This window comes from Cololabis saira, chromosome 3 (assembly GCF_033807715.1).
Source record: "Cololabis saira isolate AMF1-May2022 chromosome 3, fColSai1.1, whole genome shotgun sequence".
In the NCBI taxonomy this organism is placed as follows: domain Eukaryota; kingdom Metazoa; phylum Chordata; class Actinopteri; order Beloniformes; family Belonidae; genus Cololabis; species Cololabis saira.
Genome location: NC_084589.1, coordinates 2,865,451 through 2,883,723, shown reverse-complemented (window position 1 = coordinate 2,883,723; position 18,273 = coordinate 2,865,451). Strand labels below are relative to the sequence as shown.

General features: G+C 43.5%; 1 protein-coding gene across 5 annotated transcripts in view; it reads right to left on the bottom strand.

Annotated features, from left to right (window-relative positions):
- adgrb1a (adhesion G protein-coupled receptor B1a) overlaps nt 1–18,273 on the bottom strand; it is a 316,728-nt gene that overhangs the window by 29,553 nt on the left and 268,902 nt on the right. For 4 of the 5 annotated variants that reach the window (XM_061715322.1, XM_061715330.1, XM_061715327.1 and 1 more), the window contains 4 exons: nt 11,987–12,085; nt 2,250–2,421; nt 1,218–1,313; nt 446–485 (listed from right to left, as the gene is read on the bottom strand). In XM_061715322.1, coding sequence (XP_061571306.1) covers nt 446–485; nt 1,218–1,313; nt 2,250–2,421; nt 11,987–12,085 — 407 coding nt within the window. The remainder of the gene's footprint in view (nt 1–445; nt 486–1,217; nt 1,314–2,249; nt 2,422–11,986; nt 12,086–18,273) is intronic. The other variant, XM_061715326.1, reaches the window with a different exon arrangement.

The window sequence follows — 18,273 nt, the reverse complement described above, 5'->3', positions numbered from 1 at the left end:
AATGTTCATATCTTTCATTACATTTATGAAGTGATTAGTCTCCTCCTGGTCTTGTGTTTCTCCGTGTTTATAAGAACTTCCTGGACTCAAAAGACCAGGATTCCTTGTGAACAGAGCATGTGCAGAAAACAAATTCCTGTTCCGTTTGATGGGGATATTCCGTTTGGTGTTTACATGACCCAATATTCAGTTTTAAAAAGGAGTAACCCAGGGGTCATATTCGGTTTTTTAAAAACCCCAATATGAGCAAAGTTATTCAAAGGGGTTATTGGTGTTTACATGGCCGTGCAAATTTGGGTTATTGCCAATATTCGAGTTTTAAAAGGGTTATTGACTGGATGTAAACGCAGTCACAGAGGAGGCTCAGAGAAACATCTGTGGCGTCTGTGCAGCAGTCGCTAAAGTCAAACAAACTAAAACCTAACACAGCCGAGCTGGGGCTTACCTGATCTGCAAGCCATGTCCACATCTTTCTCGAAATCAGTCTGAGGACACAAAACAGCAGTTGTACAGTTACCTTTGATGTCCCAACAGCGTCTAATCCAGGGGTCGGCAACCCTCGGCTCCAGAGCGGCTCCTGGGGCTTTTTCAAAAATGTTTGACCTTTTTTTTTCTTTTTTTTCCTTTATTCTCTTTTCTTTCTTCTTTTTTTTCCTTTTTTTCTTTTTTCTTCTTTTTTTTCATTTTTTCTTCTTTTTTCCTTTTTTTCCTCTTTTTTTCTTCCTTTTTAATCTCGACATTTCAACTTTTTTCTCAACATTTCGACTTTTTTCTCAACATTTCAACTTTTTTCTCAACATTTCGACTTTTTTCACGAAATTTTGACTTTTTTCTCGACATTTTGACTTTTTTCTCGACATTTCAACTTTTTTCTAGAGATTGTACTTCAACATTAATCTCGACATTTCGACTTTTTTCTCAACATTTCGACTTTTTTCTCGACATTTCGACTTTTTTCTCGAAATTTTTAAATTTTTCTCGACATTTCAACTTTTTTCTCAAAGTGCATAATAATTCCCCCAGTTATAACTAATATACAGTAGAAACATGCATCATGTGTTGTCTTCATTCTAAGGCTTATACAAGACTTTTCATTTTTTGCGGCTCCAGACATATTTGTTTTTTGTGTTTTTGGTCCAGTATGGCTCTTTCAACATTTTGGGTTGCCGACCCCTGGTCTAATAAAAACCTAGACAGCTACATATGGCTGAACATACCATGAGCTGAGCGTGGCCATTTTGGAAGGATCCCCCTGAATCTCCGTTAGCATCTTCCTGACGGTCCACCACCCGACACTTGACTGCCTCCTGAACCTGCAGAAAACAAGGACAGGACAGGTCAGACAATAAAGGCAGCGCGTACGAGACACGCCACCACACATAAACAGAGGGAGCAACATTTATCAATAAAGATGCATGGCAAACTCAGCATCACGGAGTGCTTTCATCTCTCACTCTTACTAACTCATTTGCCTGTACCTTTCAACAAATCCACATGTACACTGTATTTACGACAGCACAGGGTCAAATTAGAACTGCAGGGGGCGCCCACAAGCTCAAAAAATTTTTTTTTTCTTTTTTCACAGTGCCACTTTAAACATCTAGATCAGGGGTCGGCAACCCAAAATGTTTTAGAGCCGTATTGGACCAAAAACACAAAAAACAAATATGTCTGGAGCCGCAAAAAATGAAAAGTCTTGTATCAGCCTTAGAATGAAGACAACACATGCTGCATGTTTCTATATTAGTTAGAACTGGGGGAAGATTTTTTTTTTTCATTATGCACTTCAAGAAAAAAGTCGAAATGTCGAGAAAAAAGTCGAAATGTTGAGAAAAAAAGTCGAAATGTCGAGAAAAAAGTCGAAATATCGAGAAAAAAGTCAAAATATTGAGAAAAAAGTCGGAATGTCAAGATTAATGTTGAAGTACAATCTCGAGAAAAAAGTCGAAATGTTGAGATTAAAAAGGAAAGGAAAAAGGAAGAAAAAAAGAAGAAAAAAAAAACAGAAAAAAGGGAAAAAAAAGAAGAAAAAAAGGAAAAAGGGAAAAAAAGAGAAAAAGAGAAAAAAAGTTAAAAAAAGAAGAAAAAGAAGAAAAAAAGTAAAAAAAAAAGTAAAACATTTTTGAAAAAGCTCCAGGAGCCACCAGGGCGGCGCTAAAGAGCCGCGGGTTGCCGACCCCCGGTCCAGATACTGAGGATCCATTTGTGTGGAGACACAGAGAGTGTGAGTAGACGTTCAGACGAAGTACCTCTCTGCGGAGGATGCAGTGAACCATGACAATAACAAAGCCTTCCAGTGAATCAAACACAGCAAAAAGGATCTGAAAAAGTGCGGAGCGCCGGTCGGTGATGGCCAGGACCGCCGACATCCACGTGAGGGCCAGGAGAGGCAGAACCACGCAGGAGCTCCACAGAGACGCCCTGCAGGACACCAGAGGAACTACAGTCAGAGACCAGCAGAACCACAGTCAGATACCAAACCAGTTAACAGGGCTTCAATACTTCCTGGCAATGGTTCTAAAAGAGTTTCTTTATCTAAGTTTTACGGTGGGCGACAAGTGCCAAACGCACTGCAACGGCCTAATGCGTCTCAGTTAAGGAAAACGGCTTCAAGTACAGAAGCGATTCAAATTCACAAACTCAAAACGAGGTACAAAAAGAGGAACGTGGTGCAAATGAAAAAACCTGCTGCAAATAGAGAAACGATGCAAAGCACAAAACAATATAAAACAAGAAACCATCTTCAAAAGAAAAACTCTTCATAACCGGTCACTACAACCGGAAGTGCTCCAAACCTGCAGGGGGCGCTGCTGACTGAACCACAGTGTTTACATCCATTACAAAATGTTTCTTTATTATATTGTTGTGCATCGTTTCTCTATTTGCAGCGTTTGATGATGCTGCATTTGTCTTTGTTTTTTGCAGCACGTTTTTTCATTTGCACCACGTTCCTCTTTTTGTACCTTGTTTTGAGTTTGTGAATTTGAATCGTTTCTGTACTTGAAGCCGTTTTCCTTAACTGAGACGCATTAGGCCGTTGCAGTGCGTTTGGCCCTTGTCGGACACTGTAAAATTTAGCTAAGAAAAATATTATTTCTACACTAAACAATTCCTTACTAAGAGGAAGTCAGTTTTCCCTTGTTTTCTACTTGCTCTTCATTAGTTGTCAACTCTGTTATCATAGTTTTAGCAGTCATCAAGGCTACACATGCAGAGATATGTATCATCAGAATTATCACAAACAAAAACATACATCCATAATCTGCAGATATATATGTTTGTACTTCACATATATTCCATGCATGTATGTTTAAGGTGGTTTTAGTCAAACCACAGAGGGTATTATTGCCACAGGAAAGAGAAGGAGGAGCGAGGTGAGCAGGTGAGGACAAAAACAAAAAGAAATGAGGGTGAAGAAGACGGACAGAAAGAGTCTGGAGAAGTGTCATTCCCACCATTCGGTTCAGCTTTGCTTTTCTCATTTATTCTGTTTGCTCTAAAGAGACGTTTGGGAATAAATTCCGAACAATAGCTGTCCCCGGCGCGAGCGCAGGGATATTAACCACAGCTTAACTGCACATTTAGTTTTAATTACAACCTCAAGTCTAAGAAGTTACAACACTGTAAATTTGAGTAATTAGAGGCTGCAATGTTTTTTCACAGCTCATAAATAAATATTATGTTCACAGAGAACAGAGAAATCACTGAATGCTTACACTAAAGAAATGTACCAAGTGAAGAAAAAAAGGTATCCATAAATTTGATGGCAGCAGCAGCAACGTCTCAGGAAGGTTGTGACCCCCCCCCCATCTCCTTGTCTAACAACAGTCCATCTGGAACTGAGGGGACCAGTTGAGGGAGCTTTGGGGGAGGAACCTCCTCTCATTCTGGTCTGATCAGCGTTCTAGATCCTCTAGACCAGTGGTTCTCAACTCCGGTCCTCGGGACCCCCTGCCCTGCATGTCTTAGATGTTTCCCTGCATCAACACACCTGATTCTAATTAACAGTCGTCACCAGCTTGTCATCAAAGTCTGGACAGTTCTGTTGATGACACAGCTCTAGACCTGATAGTGCCTTATGTTCCTGGCAGAGCTCTCCGCTCTCAGAGTGCAGGTTTACTCGTAGTTTCTAGAGTATCCAAATGTAGATTTGGAGGAAGGGCGTTCTGCTATCAGGCACCATTACTATGGAACCAACTTCCAAACTGGGTTAAGGAGGCTGACACCACCTCCACCTTTCAAACTAAACTTAAAACCTTTCTGTTTAGTAAAGCCTATAGTTAGTGTTTAGTAAACCTCTAGCTGGTGTTGGTAAATCTGTAGGTAGTGTAAACTCTAGTGTGTTAGAGTCAGTAGTCATAGTTGCAGCTATAGAACAAGACTCTAATAGTTAGTCTCAAACATAGCTTGGTGGTAGATATGCTGCTATAGGCCTATGCTGCAGGGGGGCACCGACATGATCCGCTGGGCGGGGCCTCTCACCCTTCTTCTCCTCTCCTCTTCCCTTCCTCTCTTCTCCATTATCATTTTTATCTATTATAAGTATCTCATAGCTATCATTTTTGTCCATCGTTCCTGTAGTTTATTGTGCTGGCCCCCCTTTTTTCTCTTTTGTGCATGTTTGCAGGCCGGAGCTTCAGGAGCTGCGTGCTGGCCTGCAGCCCCGGTCCTCACCCCCGGTCATCCCGTTGCTGCTTCCACCTGCCTGCGGTCCCCCCTCTGGTCATCCCACTGCTGCTTCCACCTGCCTGCTGTGTGCTGTTGACATCCCCGACCCCCCAGTCTGGCCCTCGGCAGGAGGGTCCCCCCTTATGATCCAGGTCCTGGTCCAGGTTTCTTCCCTCCTAAAGGAGAGTTTTTCCTTGCCACTGTTTGGCTTAAGGCTTTTCTCCCATTAGGGGAGTTTTTACCTGCCATTGTTAATGTAATAATTGCTCGGGGGTTTATGTTCATGTTCTGGGTCTCTGGAAAGCGTCTAGAGACAACACCTGTTGTATTAGACGCTATATAAATAAAATTTAATTGAAATTTAATTGAATCTGTTTCATCAGGCTCCGAATATGTCCAGCTAGTGAAACATCTGGTCTGCAGGTGAATCAGTTCTGCATCTGGACTCTTCTACTCTGAAGCCGTGCTACTTGGAATGGATGGAGTATGAGTTGCAGTACTGCAGTAATACAGGACTGTATTGTAATAATTGCTCGGGGGTTTATGTTCTGGGTCTCTGGAAAGCAGTATTTTCACGTTTCATCGAAGCAACTAAAGCTGACCGCCTTTATTTAGAAAGAGACTCTATAGTACATCTCCAAGTTTCTGCGCACTTACACGTTTCTTATTATCTTCATTGTCAACTAGAAAAAACCCCAACATGCTTCATGTGGTTGCTAGAGTAAGACACCAGCGGAGTCATTCGTCCAAAGGTCATAAAAACACACTTTTCTGATTTGAATGCCGTTCTATTATCCTTAAGAAACTGGTAAATAATAGATCTGTTTCCTTGTAAAAATACAATCTGACTGCTCCACCGAGCAGCAGCTTGTTAGTGGGGACGACAGCGTTGCTCATGACGTTTTCACCAGTTCACCTGGAACACTTCTGGTTAACCCTTGTACTGTCTTCGGGTCAAAATGACCTAATCCTCCTGTCCTTCTTTCCTCCTACTCTCTCCTTCCTTCTGTCGTCCTCTTTTCTCCCTTCCTTCCTTCTTTACTCCCTTCCTTCTTCCCTCCCTTCCTTCCTTCTTTTCTCCCCTCATACATTCTTTCCTTGTTTTCTCCTTTCCTTCCTTCATTCTTTTTCCCTTCTTTCCTTCCTTCCTTCCTTCCTTCCTTCCTTCCTTCCTTCCTTCCTTCCTTCCTTCCTTCCTTCCTTCCTTCCTTCCTTCCTTCCTTCCTTCCTTCCTTCCTTCCTTTCTTCCTTCCTTCCTTCCTTCCTTCTTTCCTCCCTTCTTTCCTTCCTTATTTTCACCATTCCTTCCTTCGTTTTTCCCTTCTTTCCTTCTTTCCTCCCTTCCTTCTTTCCTCCCTTCTCTCCTTCCTTCCTTCTTTTTCTCCCTTCCTTCCTTCTTTTCTCCCTTCCTTCCTTCTTTCCTCCCTTCCTTCCTTCCTTATTTCCTCCCTTCCTTCCTTCCTTCCTTCCTTCTTTCCTCCCTTCCTCCCTTCCTCCTTCCTTGACCTGAAGACAGCACAAGGGTTAACTGCCGAGTTTTGTTAAAACGTCTCGCCTTCTTCACGTCTTTGACATTGTTCTCTGAGTTAAAGATAAAGATAAATGTGTGATTTATTGATCTCAGGACTGGGGAATTATTGAATGCTGAGCAGGAATAATGAGTAAATAACTTAGTTGTGGAAGTAGATCACCTAAGTGCTGCCTCAATTAGTCGCTGGCTCCGCTCACTTTTTCCTCCAGTTCTGTGAGAATGTCTAACGGGTAACGCACAAGGACAAGAGAAATGATACGAGTTTGTGTGTCATCAGCTTGCATTTCACTGAAATCTAAAAGCAAAAGTCGAAGGCTGAAAAAAAACCTCAACCTCGTCAGACTCTTTTTGTTGACTTGCTCAACGACGGCTACAAGTCCAGTCAACGATGGTGTTCCGTTAGGGGTTACTAACATCTCCTTCAAGATTTCTGCGTGACTCAACAACAGAACGCATTCGTTATGATGCTCCATGCTTCTTCCTCACAAATAAACACTGAAATGTCATTTTTATCAGGGGACGAGGTCGTTTACACTGAGAGCTGTGGAGAATATAAAAATACCAACCTCGTCCCCTGATAAAATGACATTTCAGTAACACTTCTGCATGTAAAGCAAGAGAGCTATGCTGGTGGAAAACTGTTAATGGTGTAAATCCTAAAGTTCAGTTATCAATTTTACCCTTCAGTACTCTCAACATCTGCCATTTGTTTCTAATTTGGCAGATGCAAAGCAGAGCTTGTGCACATGAAAGCACAATGCTCAGTTAAGTGCTATTAGGCCCCAAAATATCAGAAACATGCAAACCTGTCTAGTCCTGGGATCACGCCAAAACAGTGGCGACATAAGAGGATGCAAACCCTATGGAATTAGTTACAACTTTGCATTTTTAAGGCCCTATTGTATCTGTAGGAATTGTTCTCGTGCCCCAAAAGTCACCAAATTTTTCACCAAGCCAGGCCTGGTGAAATATTTGATATTTAATGGTTTGCATTAATGGGCCTGACCTAATGGCTCAACAGCGCCCCCTAGAAAACTTTGTGCTTCAAGCCCCGCAATACGGTTTGACGTACATGCACGAAAATCGGTACACACCTGTATCATGGCGCAACTTAAAGACATTTTTTTTTTCGCAACTTAAAGAGACTTTTCTTAAAGAAAAGTCTCTTGGCGCCATGGCCGAAAAAGAACAGGAAGTCGGACATTTTGAATTAATCGTGTAATTTTGGCGCAATTTATGTCATCCTTTCGGCCGTTAATACAGCCCGAACCGTAACGTGCACCCAGGTGTGTTATACACCAAAATGTGCGTCTCCGTCCTGCAACGACGCGCATTACTTTTCTCTTTCAAAAGCGTTACCGTTGCGACGCTAGACGCCAAAAAGGGTGCCCCCCCTTCATCTGATTGGTCCATATTTGATAGTTCCCCAAAAGTCACCAAATTTTGCACGCAAGCCGGACCTGGCGAAAAATTTGATATTTAATGGTTTGCATTAATGGGCGTGGCCTAATGGCTCAACAGCGCCCCCTAGAAAACTTTGTGCCTCAAGCCCCACAATACGGTTTGACGTACATGCACGAAAATCGGTACACACCTGTATCATGTCGCAACTTAAAGAAAAGTCCCTTGGCGCGATGGCCGAAACCGAACAGGAAGTCGTCCATTTTGAATTAATCGTGTAATTTTGCCGCAATTTATGCCATTTCTTCAGCCGCTTATTGGCCCGAACCGTAACATGCACCCAGGTGAGTTACACATCAAAATGTGCGTCTCCATCCTGCGACAACGCGCATTACTTTTCTCAGTCAAAAGCGTTACCGTGGCGACAATAGATGCTAACCCCCCCCCCCCCCTTCATTTGATTGGTACATATTTGATAGTTCCTACTTTCTGCCATAACCTTTGAACAGTTTGATATAAAGACTCGTGGGTGGTGTCATCGGACTCGGTATTGAGTTTTTGAACATAATTGGTGCAAATTAGCCCCGCCCTTTCTTCTGATTGGTCGATATTTGATAGTCCCTACTTTCTGCCATAACTTTTGAATGGTTTGACATAGAGAGTCGTGGGTGGTGTCATCTGCTAAATGTCCAGGCCTGAAGAATCTACATGCAAGTCGCCTGAACGCCTGAACGTGCACAAGGGTGCGAGGGCCCGTTCATCGCTGCTTGCAGCTTTAATTTAACTTGTTATTAGACAAGCCATGTTAGCATTTCAGATCTGAAATCCATTCCAAAGAAATCTTGGTACGGGGTAGTAAAAAGTGCAAGTAAGGAGGTGAAAGAAATAGTAGCGGTGATAAAGCAGCAGCTGTGCGATGCTGAGTCTCTGAGGAGCAAAGATGACCAGAAAATCTGCCCTCCGTCTGCAAATGTGGGAACATAAAGGGAGCAGGTCTAAGCTGGACGCTACTACTACCACTGTCATTTAGCAGAGGCTTTTATCCAAAGTGACTTACGTCTGAGAGAACACATACACCATTTGTGGAGCAATTACGGTTAAGGGCCTTGCTCAGGGGCCAAAGGTGGTTCGTCTTGGTTGCCATTCCGGGGCTTGAACCTGGGACCTCAAAACCCACGCCCACCTCTGTAGCCACTAGACTAGCCACCCCCTATGCCTGTGATCTCTGATCCCTCAGACGACTCTTCAACACCATTCACCAGCGTCTGAAAGAACCATATGAACAAGGGTTTCCACATCAACACTACAATACAGAGACACGTACACTAAAAACACTTCAAACTTCAATCTGGAACAGAGAAGGCCGTGCGTGAACCTTGTAAAAAGCCTGCGTCGATGCCTCTGGGCTCAGAGGTATTGGATGGACAGCCACGCGTTGTACCGTATTTTCCGCACTATAAGGCGCACCTAAAAGCCTTTAATTTTCTCAAAAAAACGCAGTGCGCCTTATATATGATCATTACGGTAATTTCTGTTACTGTAGTCAGGGGGATTGTGGGTAATGTAGTCAGGGGGATTGTGGGTAATGTAGTCAGGGGGATTGTGGGTAATGTAGTTGGTGTCGCGGAAGTAACAGCGCTAAAACTGGCAGGAATCATCAAAGACGTTCAAGACAACAGCAGCAACGCTGACTCGCATAAAGGCAACTGTGACGAGACGGAGTAAAGCTGGTTTTTATTTTGTTAATAAAGTTTGACTTACGGTACTTCTTGTTTTTTGTTTTTTTTTGCATTTGCTGTAGCGCAGCTCCATCAGATACGTAACTCAACCCCAGCCACTATAGTACCGTATCTTACTGTATATTCCATGTGCCTTATAATACAGTACGCCTTATAGTGCGGAAAATACGGTATACCAAATCTTTTTGGGACGACGACAGAGCAACGACGCAATCTGGAGTTTAAACAGTGTGGGTGGCTGAGGATTAGCGTTCCTTTGAACAGTTGAATATTCTGACTATTCCTTCAAAAACTGAACAAATGACAAAGACACTCAAAGTATTCCCTTGTAGGATAGAGCATACTCTTGGGAAGTGAAGTTGTTGCTTTACAGGCTGCACCGACTTAAGTTTCCTAAACATCTTTCTCCCGTTGACGTGGCTCTGACTATGTCACGTCGCCCATTGTTCTGCTTGGTCGCTGCGGTAAACCAACTGCATGCAAAGGCAGTTTGGGAAGCATTTGCTGGTGCCGCCCCTCAGACGCGGAGGCCCTATGGATTGTTTTCGGACCCTACATCTTTCTAGATGTGGTTCTGATCAAAGACCGGTCCAGAATCCAGACTCCGTGGCGGTCTGGCACTATATCATGGCGCTTTTCCACTAGCACCTACTTGGCTCGACTCAACTCGGCCTGGTTTCTTTTCCATAGTAATTCAGCACCTGGAGAAGTAGGAGGTTGGAGAGAAGCTGCTGTGACGTATTTGATTGTGTGATCTAAACGAAGAAGACAACAACACTAAAGATGTAGAACCTGGAGGAGATGATAAATGTGCTGCTGGGTCTGTGGCTTGTGAGAGAAGCTTCAAGCGGCAACGCTTTTTTATTTTTTGTTTGTTTGTTTTCTGCGCTGCTGAAAAGTCAGCTGGAGCCGTGAGCAGCTATGAAGAGACAGAGCTCCTGGTAGATCTGGTCGTTCCTTATCTCCGTCTAGATCTTTTTAATTCTCTCCTCAGCACCAGGTTTATGAACATCTGACCCTCAGAGTTGGATCATTAAAAACAGACTTTTGCTGCCGTTGCTGGTCGAATAAAATTAACCAGAAGCTGCGAGTCTCTCTTTCTCTGATTTCCTCCTCCTGACTCAGACGTCTGACTCCAACCCCCCGACCAATCGGTGGCCTGTAGTGTGATGATGTCAGATACAGCCCTAGTGGGAAAGCGCCAAACCGAGGTGTGCCGAGTCGAGTCGGGCTGAGTAGGTACTCGTGGAAAAGCACCATTAGTGTTCTTGTCAACGCTCGTTTCAGCATCTGTGACGGCATCAACGCGGACAAGGAAACAGAGATTTTAGAGCAACATCTGCTGCCCGTTCCAGGGACGTTCCCGCGTCCTTCAAGAGGACAACGTACAAGCACGCTCTGGAGACATTACAGAGACATGCCTGAGCACAACCCAGTCTCACATAAAAACATACCCTGCCTACGTTGGTCCAAAGTGCAAAAACGTAGCGCTGTTACAATAATAGCCCTTGAATTGTATAACTGTTACATTTTTCTGCCAGGATCAGGATCCCCGCTCGTCACTCTGACGTAGAGGGGACGCCCAGGGAATTCCCTGTGGTTGACGAAATGGGAGAATGTTTAAAACAATGAATTTAAATATGGCCTATCTCCACTCCCCGGTTCAAAAGCCATTAAAAATGATATTTTGTAGCTGGACGACGCTCTGGTTAGGTTAGGCACCACTTATGATTGGTTAGAAGTAGGAAACGATTGACAACGGATCCCAATTGACTTTGCATAGGTACAATATCCGTGGTGCTCACACGGAATTTACCACTTTCCGTGCTGGTGCCACGTAAAATAGTGGTGAGAGGTTGGGGTCATTTCACAGATTTTTGTGAGATCACGTTGAAAACGTTGCAGCTTCACATTAAGTCTATTTATAAGTCGATTTATGGTTCTGCGTTAAATCGACGCAGCGACGCGTGCCGTACGGTTTGTGTCTCGGCGTAACCTACACTGCATTGGTGTAACGCAGAACCATGAATCAGCCTTTATTCTGGCGAGATCTAAAAAAACGTTGCAACAACGAAGAACTACTGATTATGTACATTCACTGAGTGAATATTATGAAAGTAAAATATATATTTCTCGCTAGAAATGTAATCAAAACGCATTTTTATGCAGAAACTAACTCAAAATATTGATTATTGACTGATTTGATTGTGTGATCTAAACGAAGAAGGAAACAACACTAAAGATGTAGAACCTGGAGGAGATGATATATTTGCTGCTGGGTCTGTGGCTTGTGAGAGAAGCTTCAAGCGGCAATGCTTTTTTATTTTTTGTTTGAAATACCTTGGGTCCATACTGTCTGCAATGATATAAATAAATAAATACATCTCAAGAGTTATGCATTTCCTACATCGTCCTCACTCTGTCTGGTTCAGGGTTGTACATGGAGGAGGTAAAATAAATTCTTAAGATCCAAGAGCCTGTCACTTCTGAGTAAAGTCCTGACTGCCAGGCAAATCAGGGGAAGAAAAAAAAATGACAGAGGGAGAAAAAGACAGAACGACTCGACAGAGGAAGGAGGGAGGAGGCATACAGCAGAGGAGAGAACAGAGGAGAGAGGGCTGGAGATAAAAGAAGTAGCGGGACTAACATGGCGTTACTGGTAGCTGTGGTGGAAACGTCAGCCGAAGAGATAACTCCGCACTTGGCACATTTGAGCGTCATATTGTACAGTGGCACTGTCATCTGACTGCAAAGTCAAATCAACACGCTGTAACATACACAAACAGAAACAAATGCACCTGCACACACACACACACACACACACACACACACACACACACACACACACACACACACACACACACACACACACACACACACACACACACACTTGCACACAGGCTCACAGTGTTCCCGCACACTCTCTCTCTCAGGGCTGCGCTCCTACATGTGTTTTGGTGTTACCTGTTGGTGATGGGGAGGCGGGGCCGAATCACCGGAATCGCTGCTGGACATTTTGTACTCAACAGGAAGTCTGTTTCTCATCACAACAGACCGGTTTAATGAAGGAACAGAGACTCTTCAGTACCCCCCCCCCAGCCACTCGTGTGTTTGTGATCCAAAAGGCTTCGTCTACATGTCTGGGCTGATGCAGGGCTGATGCTGACCATGTGCATCCAGGGCCACCTCCAAAAATGTTTCCTAGGGGGGGCCAGATGGGGCCACTTAAATTCTTGGGGTGGACACCAAAACTAAAAGCCATCATTACAGGATTTGATTATACTGTTGTAGTATACTTTGTACAGTACTGTGAGTGATTGAAGATTAAGGCCCAAATGATTTGGGATGAGGCGCATAACTGAAGATAGAATCTATGTTCTTCCGCTGCTGCTTCCACCTGCCTGCGGTCCCCCACCCCCCTCTGGTCATCCCGCTGCTGCTTCCACCTGCCTGCGGTCCCCCACCCCCCTCTGGTCATCCCGCTGCTGCTTCCACCTGCCTGCGGTCCCCCACCCCCCTCTGGGCATCCCGCTGCTGCTTCCACCTGCCTGCGGTCCCCCACCCCCCTCTGGGCATCCCGCTGCTGCTTCCACCTTCCTTCCTTCTTTCCTCCTGCTCTCTCCTTCCTTCTTCCCTTCCTCTTTTCTTCCTTCCTTCCTTCCTTCCTTCCTTCCTTCCTTCCTTCCTTCCTTCCTTCCTTCCTTCCTTCCTTCCTTCCTTCCTTCCTTCTTTTCTCCCTCCCTTCCTTCTTTCCTCCTGCTCTCTCCTTCCTTCTTCCCTTCCTCTTTTCTTCCTTCCTTCCTTCCTTCCTTCCTTCCTTCCTTCCTTCCTTCTTTTCTCCCTCCCTTCCTTCTTTCCTCCTGCTCTCTCCTTCCTTCTTCCCTTCCTCTTTTCTCCCTTCCTTCATTCCTTCCTTCCATCCTTCCTTCCTTCTTTTCTCCCTTCCTTTTCTCCCATCCTCCCATCCTCCCTTCCTTATTTCCTTCCTTCCTTCCTTCCTTCCTTCTTTCCTCCCTTCTTCTCTTCCTCCTTCCTTGACCCAAAGACAGCACAAGGGTTAAAATGGAAAGTGTGAGTAGAAAATGAAAATTGTATTCTCAACGAAACCCTTGCGTGAAGTGTTTTTTCCGCTGAGGAATATTTCACAAAACTGCAATGGAAATGCCTTTTCCCCACATCCACATCCCCAGGTCAGGTGATCTAACCGAGTGTTTTCTGCAGGAACTGGCTCCCGTGATCACCAGGCCGGTACCGCCTCATGGAACTCATCAAAAGCTGTACAAGTTGTCCTAAATGACCTTTTAGAAATCCTTCAGACAGAGCCGGCTGATCCTGCCATGCAGATGTCTAGCTATGTTTCAAAAAGCAATAATGACAGTGCGAGTGGCTGCAGAAACAAATTAAAGAGCCACCAGGCCATTAATCTTGGAAGAAAGGAAAAAATTGACTTTTTTTCAGATTTATGAAACAAAGTCATTTCACAGTTGATTTTTATCCACATTTCAAAGTGTTAATTAGGTTTTGTGGCAAAACTATGGTGGCCGAGACCCGCCATTGCTGAAAATAAAGGTAACGCTACAAACAGAAACAAACGCCGCTGCAAATAAAATAAACGCTGCAAATAAAAACAAACGCCGCTGCAAATAAAAGAAACGCTGCAAATATAAAGAAACCCTGCTGCAAATAAAATAAACGCCGCTGCAAAAAAAAAAAAAACCACGCAAATAAAAAAGCCACAACGGAAGTGAATTACCGGGGACTATTTTTGCTGATGCACCGGTGTTTTTTACGTGTGAGGAGAAGAAGAAGACGAAGAGGAAGTGAAAAGGAAGAAATAAGAAGAGATAAGTGAAAAGGTTAGTGTTCAACGTCGCTACGTGTCATTTTTAATGTGCAACACCGGTGCATCGGCAAAAATAGTCCCCGGTAATTCACTTCCGTTGTGGCTTTTTTATTTGCGTCGTTTTTTTATATTTTCAGCATTTATTTTATTTGCAGCGGCGTTTCTTTTTGTTTGCAGCAGCGTTTGTTTCTGTTTGCAGCGTTTCTTTAATTTTCAGCAATGGCCACCGTAGTTTTCTCTAGTTGCAGGGTTAACGCCTGTTTTATGACCAGTGTTGGGGGTAACGCGTTACAAAAGTAACGCAATTACAGTAATGTATTACTATTTGCTGTAACGCAGTAATATAACGCATTACTAATACATTTTCGGTAATATTTTACTCGTTACAATCTAAGTAACGCGCGTTACAACGCATTTTAACCCGTTTAGCTGTTGTTTTTTAAAGAATTCACCAACACCGCGTCCGCGAGACATCCCGACAACAGACGGAACGTAGCGCCGCTGGACACTGTTTGTGTGGGGACTGTTTAGCCAGTGAGCAGAGCCGGCAGGGAAAAGTCAACAGTGCGGCGTGTCCGCGTGTAACTTAAATCTACCATGGTCTCAGCGTTAGAGCTCGGCCAAGTGAGGCTTTATTAATATATGGGCTTTATACATTTATTAAATATATATGAGCGCGGAGTCGGCGAGGAGCTGCGCGCGGCGAGGAGTACGAGCCGGGCTCACAGTCAGTCGCGCTGTGAGAGCGGATTTATGGTTCCGCGTTAAATCGACGCAGAGCTTTCGCCGTAGGGTACGCAGTAGTTCGCGTAACCAACGGCGTATGGCCTGCGTTGGTGTAACGCGGAACCATAAATCAGCCTTAAACCACACCTGCAGCCCATCAGGAGGAGAGGTTAAAACAGCTGCGAGTTGTTGATTGATGGTTTGTTTTGTTAACTCTGAGAGCTTTATTGGTTTGTTTGTTAGCTTGCTGGTGTTTTTTTTCTCTCTGGGAGTTATTTATGAAGAAGTTCTGAGTTCCGTGTGAGCAGTATTCGAGTTGAGGGGGGATGAGGGGTGATGTGATGGCACCCCCCCCCTGAAATAAAAACGGTCCAAATCATCCCCCCTGAAATAAAAACGGTCCAAATCATCCCCCCTGAAATAAAAACCGTCCAAATCATCCCCCCCCTGAAATAAAAACAGTCCAAATCATCCCCCCTGAAATAAAAACGGTCCAAATCATCCCCCCCTGAAATAAAAACGGTCCAAATAATCCCCCCTGAAATAAAAACGGTCCAAATCATCCCCCCCCTGAAATAAAAACGGTCCAAATCATCCCCCCCTGAAATAAAAACGGTCCAAATAATCCCCCCTGAAATAAAAACGGTCCAAATCATCCCCCCCCTGAAATAAAAACGGTCCAAATCATCCCCCCTGAAATAAAAACGGTCCAAATCATCCCCCCTGAAATAAAAACGGTCCAAATCATCCCCCCAGTAAAACTGCCATCCCTCCTTTCCATCCCTTATGTCATTTCATCAATGAATGTGGTTTTACTGCTATTTCAACATTTAGAGTCATCACCAGAAAAATAACACCAGAAAAATAACTTATTTGACAATTTTCACCTGTTTCAAGTCAATTTTCACTTGAAATAAGTAGAAAAATCTGCCAGTGGGACAAGATTTATCTTTTTTTGCTATTTTGTTGAAAGTAACTCAAAAGTAATACACAAGTAGTGTAACGCATTACAATTCAGATATAGTAATATTGTAATGTAACTAATTACTTTCAAATGACAGTAACTAGTAATATATAATGTATTATATTTTGGATGTAACTTGCCCAACACTGTTTATGACTAGGCTGTTAAAATAGTTCAGATATTTACTCTTCGTTAGGTGACGACAATGAAGAGAAACAGATGTTTTAACACTGATGGGTCTCATCTGTTATCTGGGTTGACATCTTAAGTAGGAAGCAATGAACAGGGACATACGGCTGAAGGTCTGATATGTTTGGCAGATGGGGTTCACGTACAAAGAACACCTCCCTTTTCAGTATAAATACTACTGGATCCATGACCACTGTGTGCATTTTCTCTCCTACCTTTGTGGTTTGAGAAAAGTGAACCTCCGGCCGGAAAACACTGTGCATGATTATAATAAAGTTTGTAATAACTCTGATTCTGTTCACTGGTTTTCTAATGGTACACCAGACAAACAAACACGCAGGATCTTGCATATCGATCCATGATCAAAGGCTTAGTTGTAATGTGTGAACAGCTCAAAGATGCGTAAGAGAGGTTCTTCAGTGGTGCTGAATGAAATGCCTTTGTTTTGTCTGACCGTGGTAAAATGTGGAAATCCTGATATACAGTGCCTTGCGAAAGTATTTGGCCCCCTTGAACTTTGTGACCTTTTGCCACATTTCAGGCTTCAAACATAAAGATATAAAACTGTAATTTTTTGTGAAGAATCAACAACAATTGGGACACAATCATTAACAAATAAAAAACTGAAAAATTGGGCGTGCAACATTATTCAGCCCCTTTACTTTCAGTGCAGTAAACTCTGTCCAGAAGTTCAGTGAGGATCTCTGAATGATCCAGTGTTGACCTAAATGACTAATGATGATAAATGGAATCCACCAGTGTGTAATCACGTCTCCGTCTAAATGCACCTGCACTGTGATCGTCTCAGAGGTCCGTTTAAAGCGCAGAGAGCATCATGAAGAACAAGGAACACACCAGGCAGGTCCCAGATACTGTTGTGGACAGTAGTCGAGTTGAGGGGGGATGAGGGGAGATGGCATCCCCCCTGAAATAAAAACGGTCAAAATCATCCCCCCTGTAAAACTGCCATCCCCCCTTTCCATCCCTTATGTCATTTCATCAATGAATGTGGTTTTACTGCTATTTTAACATTTAGAGTCATCACCAGAAAAATAACACCAGAAAAATAACTTATTTGACAATTTTCACCTGTTTCAAGTACATTTTCACTTGAAATAAGTAGGAAATCTGCCAGTGGGACAAGATTTATCTTCTCATTACAAGCAAAAAAAATATTTTTCCACTGGCAGATTTTTCTACTTATTTCAAGTGAAAATCTACTTGAAACAGGTGAAAATTGTTGTTTTTTCCAGTGATGAGATAAAATCCACCATCCCCCTTGACTTTTTTTTACAACTCGAGTACTGGTTGTGGAGAAGTTTAAAGCTGGATTTGGATACAAAAAGATTTCCCAAGCTTTGAAACATCCCAAGGAGCACTGTGCAAGCGATAATATTGAAATGGAAGGAGTATCAGACCATGCAAATCTACCAAGACCTGACCGTCCCTCTACACTTTCAGCTCATACAAGGAGAAGACTGATCAGAGATGCAGCCAAGAGGCCCATGATCACTCTGGATGAACTGCAGAGGTCAGAGGTCATGATCACTCTGGATGAACTGCAGAGGTCAGAGGTCATGATCACTCTGGATGAACTGCAGAGCTCTACAGCTGAGGTGGGAGACTCTGTCCATACGACAACCCACAGTCGTATGCTGCACAATTCTGGCCTTTATGGAAGAGTGGCAAGAAGAAAGCCATTTCCTAAAGATATCCATATAAAGTGTGGTTTAAAGTTTGCCACAAGCCACCTGGGAGACACACCAAACATGTGGAAGAAGCTGCTCTGGTCAGATGAGATCAAAATCAAACTTTTTGGCAACAATGCAAGACGTTATGTTTGGCGTAAAAGCAACACAGCTCATCACCCTCAACACACCATCCCCACTGTCAAACATGGTGGTGGCAGCATCATGGTTTGGGCCTGCTTTTCTTCAGCAGGGACAGGGAAGATGGTTAAAATTGATGGGAAGATGGATGGAGCCAAATACAGGACCATTCTGGAAGAAAACCTGATGGAGTCTGCAAAAGACCTGAGACTGGGACGGAGATTTGTCTTCCAACAAGACAATGATCCAAAACATAAAGCAAAATCTACAATGGAATGGTTCACAAAAAAACATATCCAGGTGTTAGAATGGCCAAGTCAAAGTCCAGACCTGAATCCAATGGAGAATTTATGGAAAGAACTGAAAACTGCTGTTCACAAACG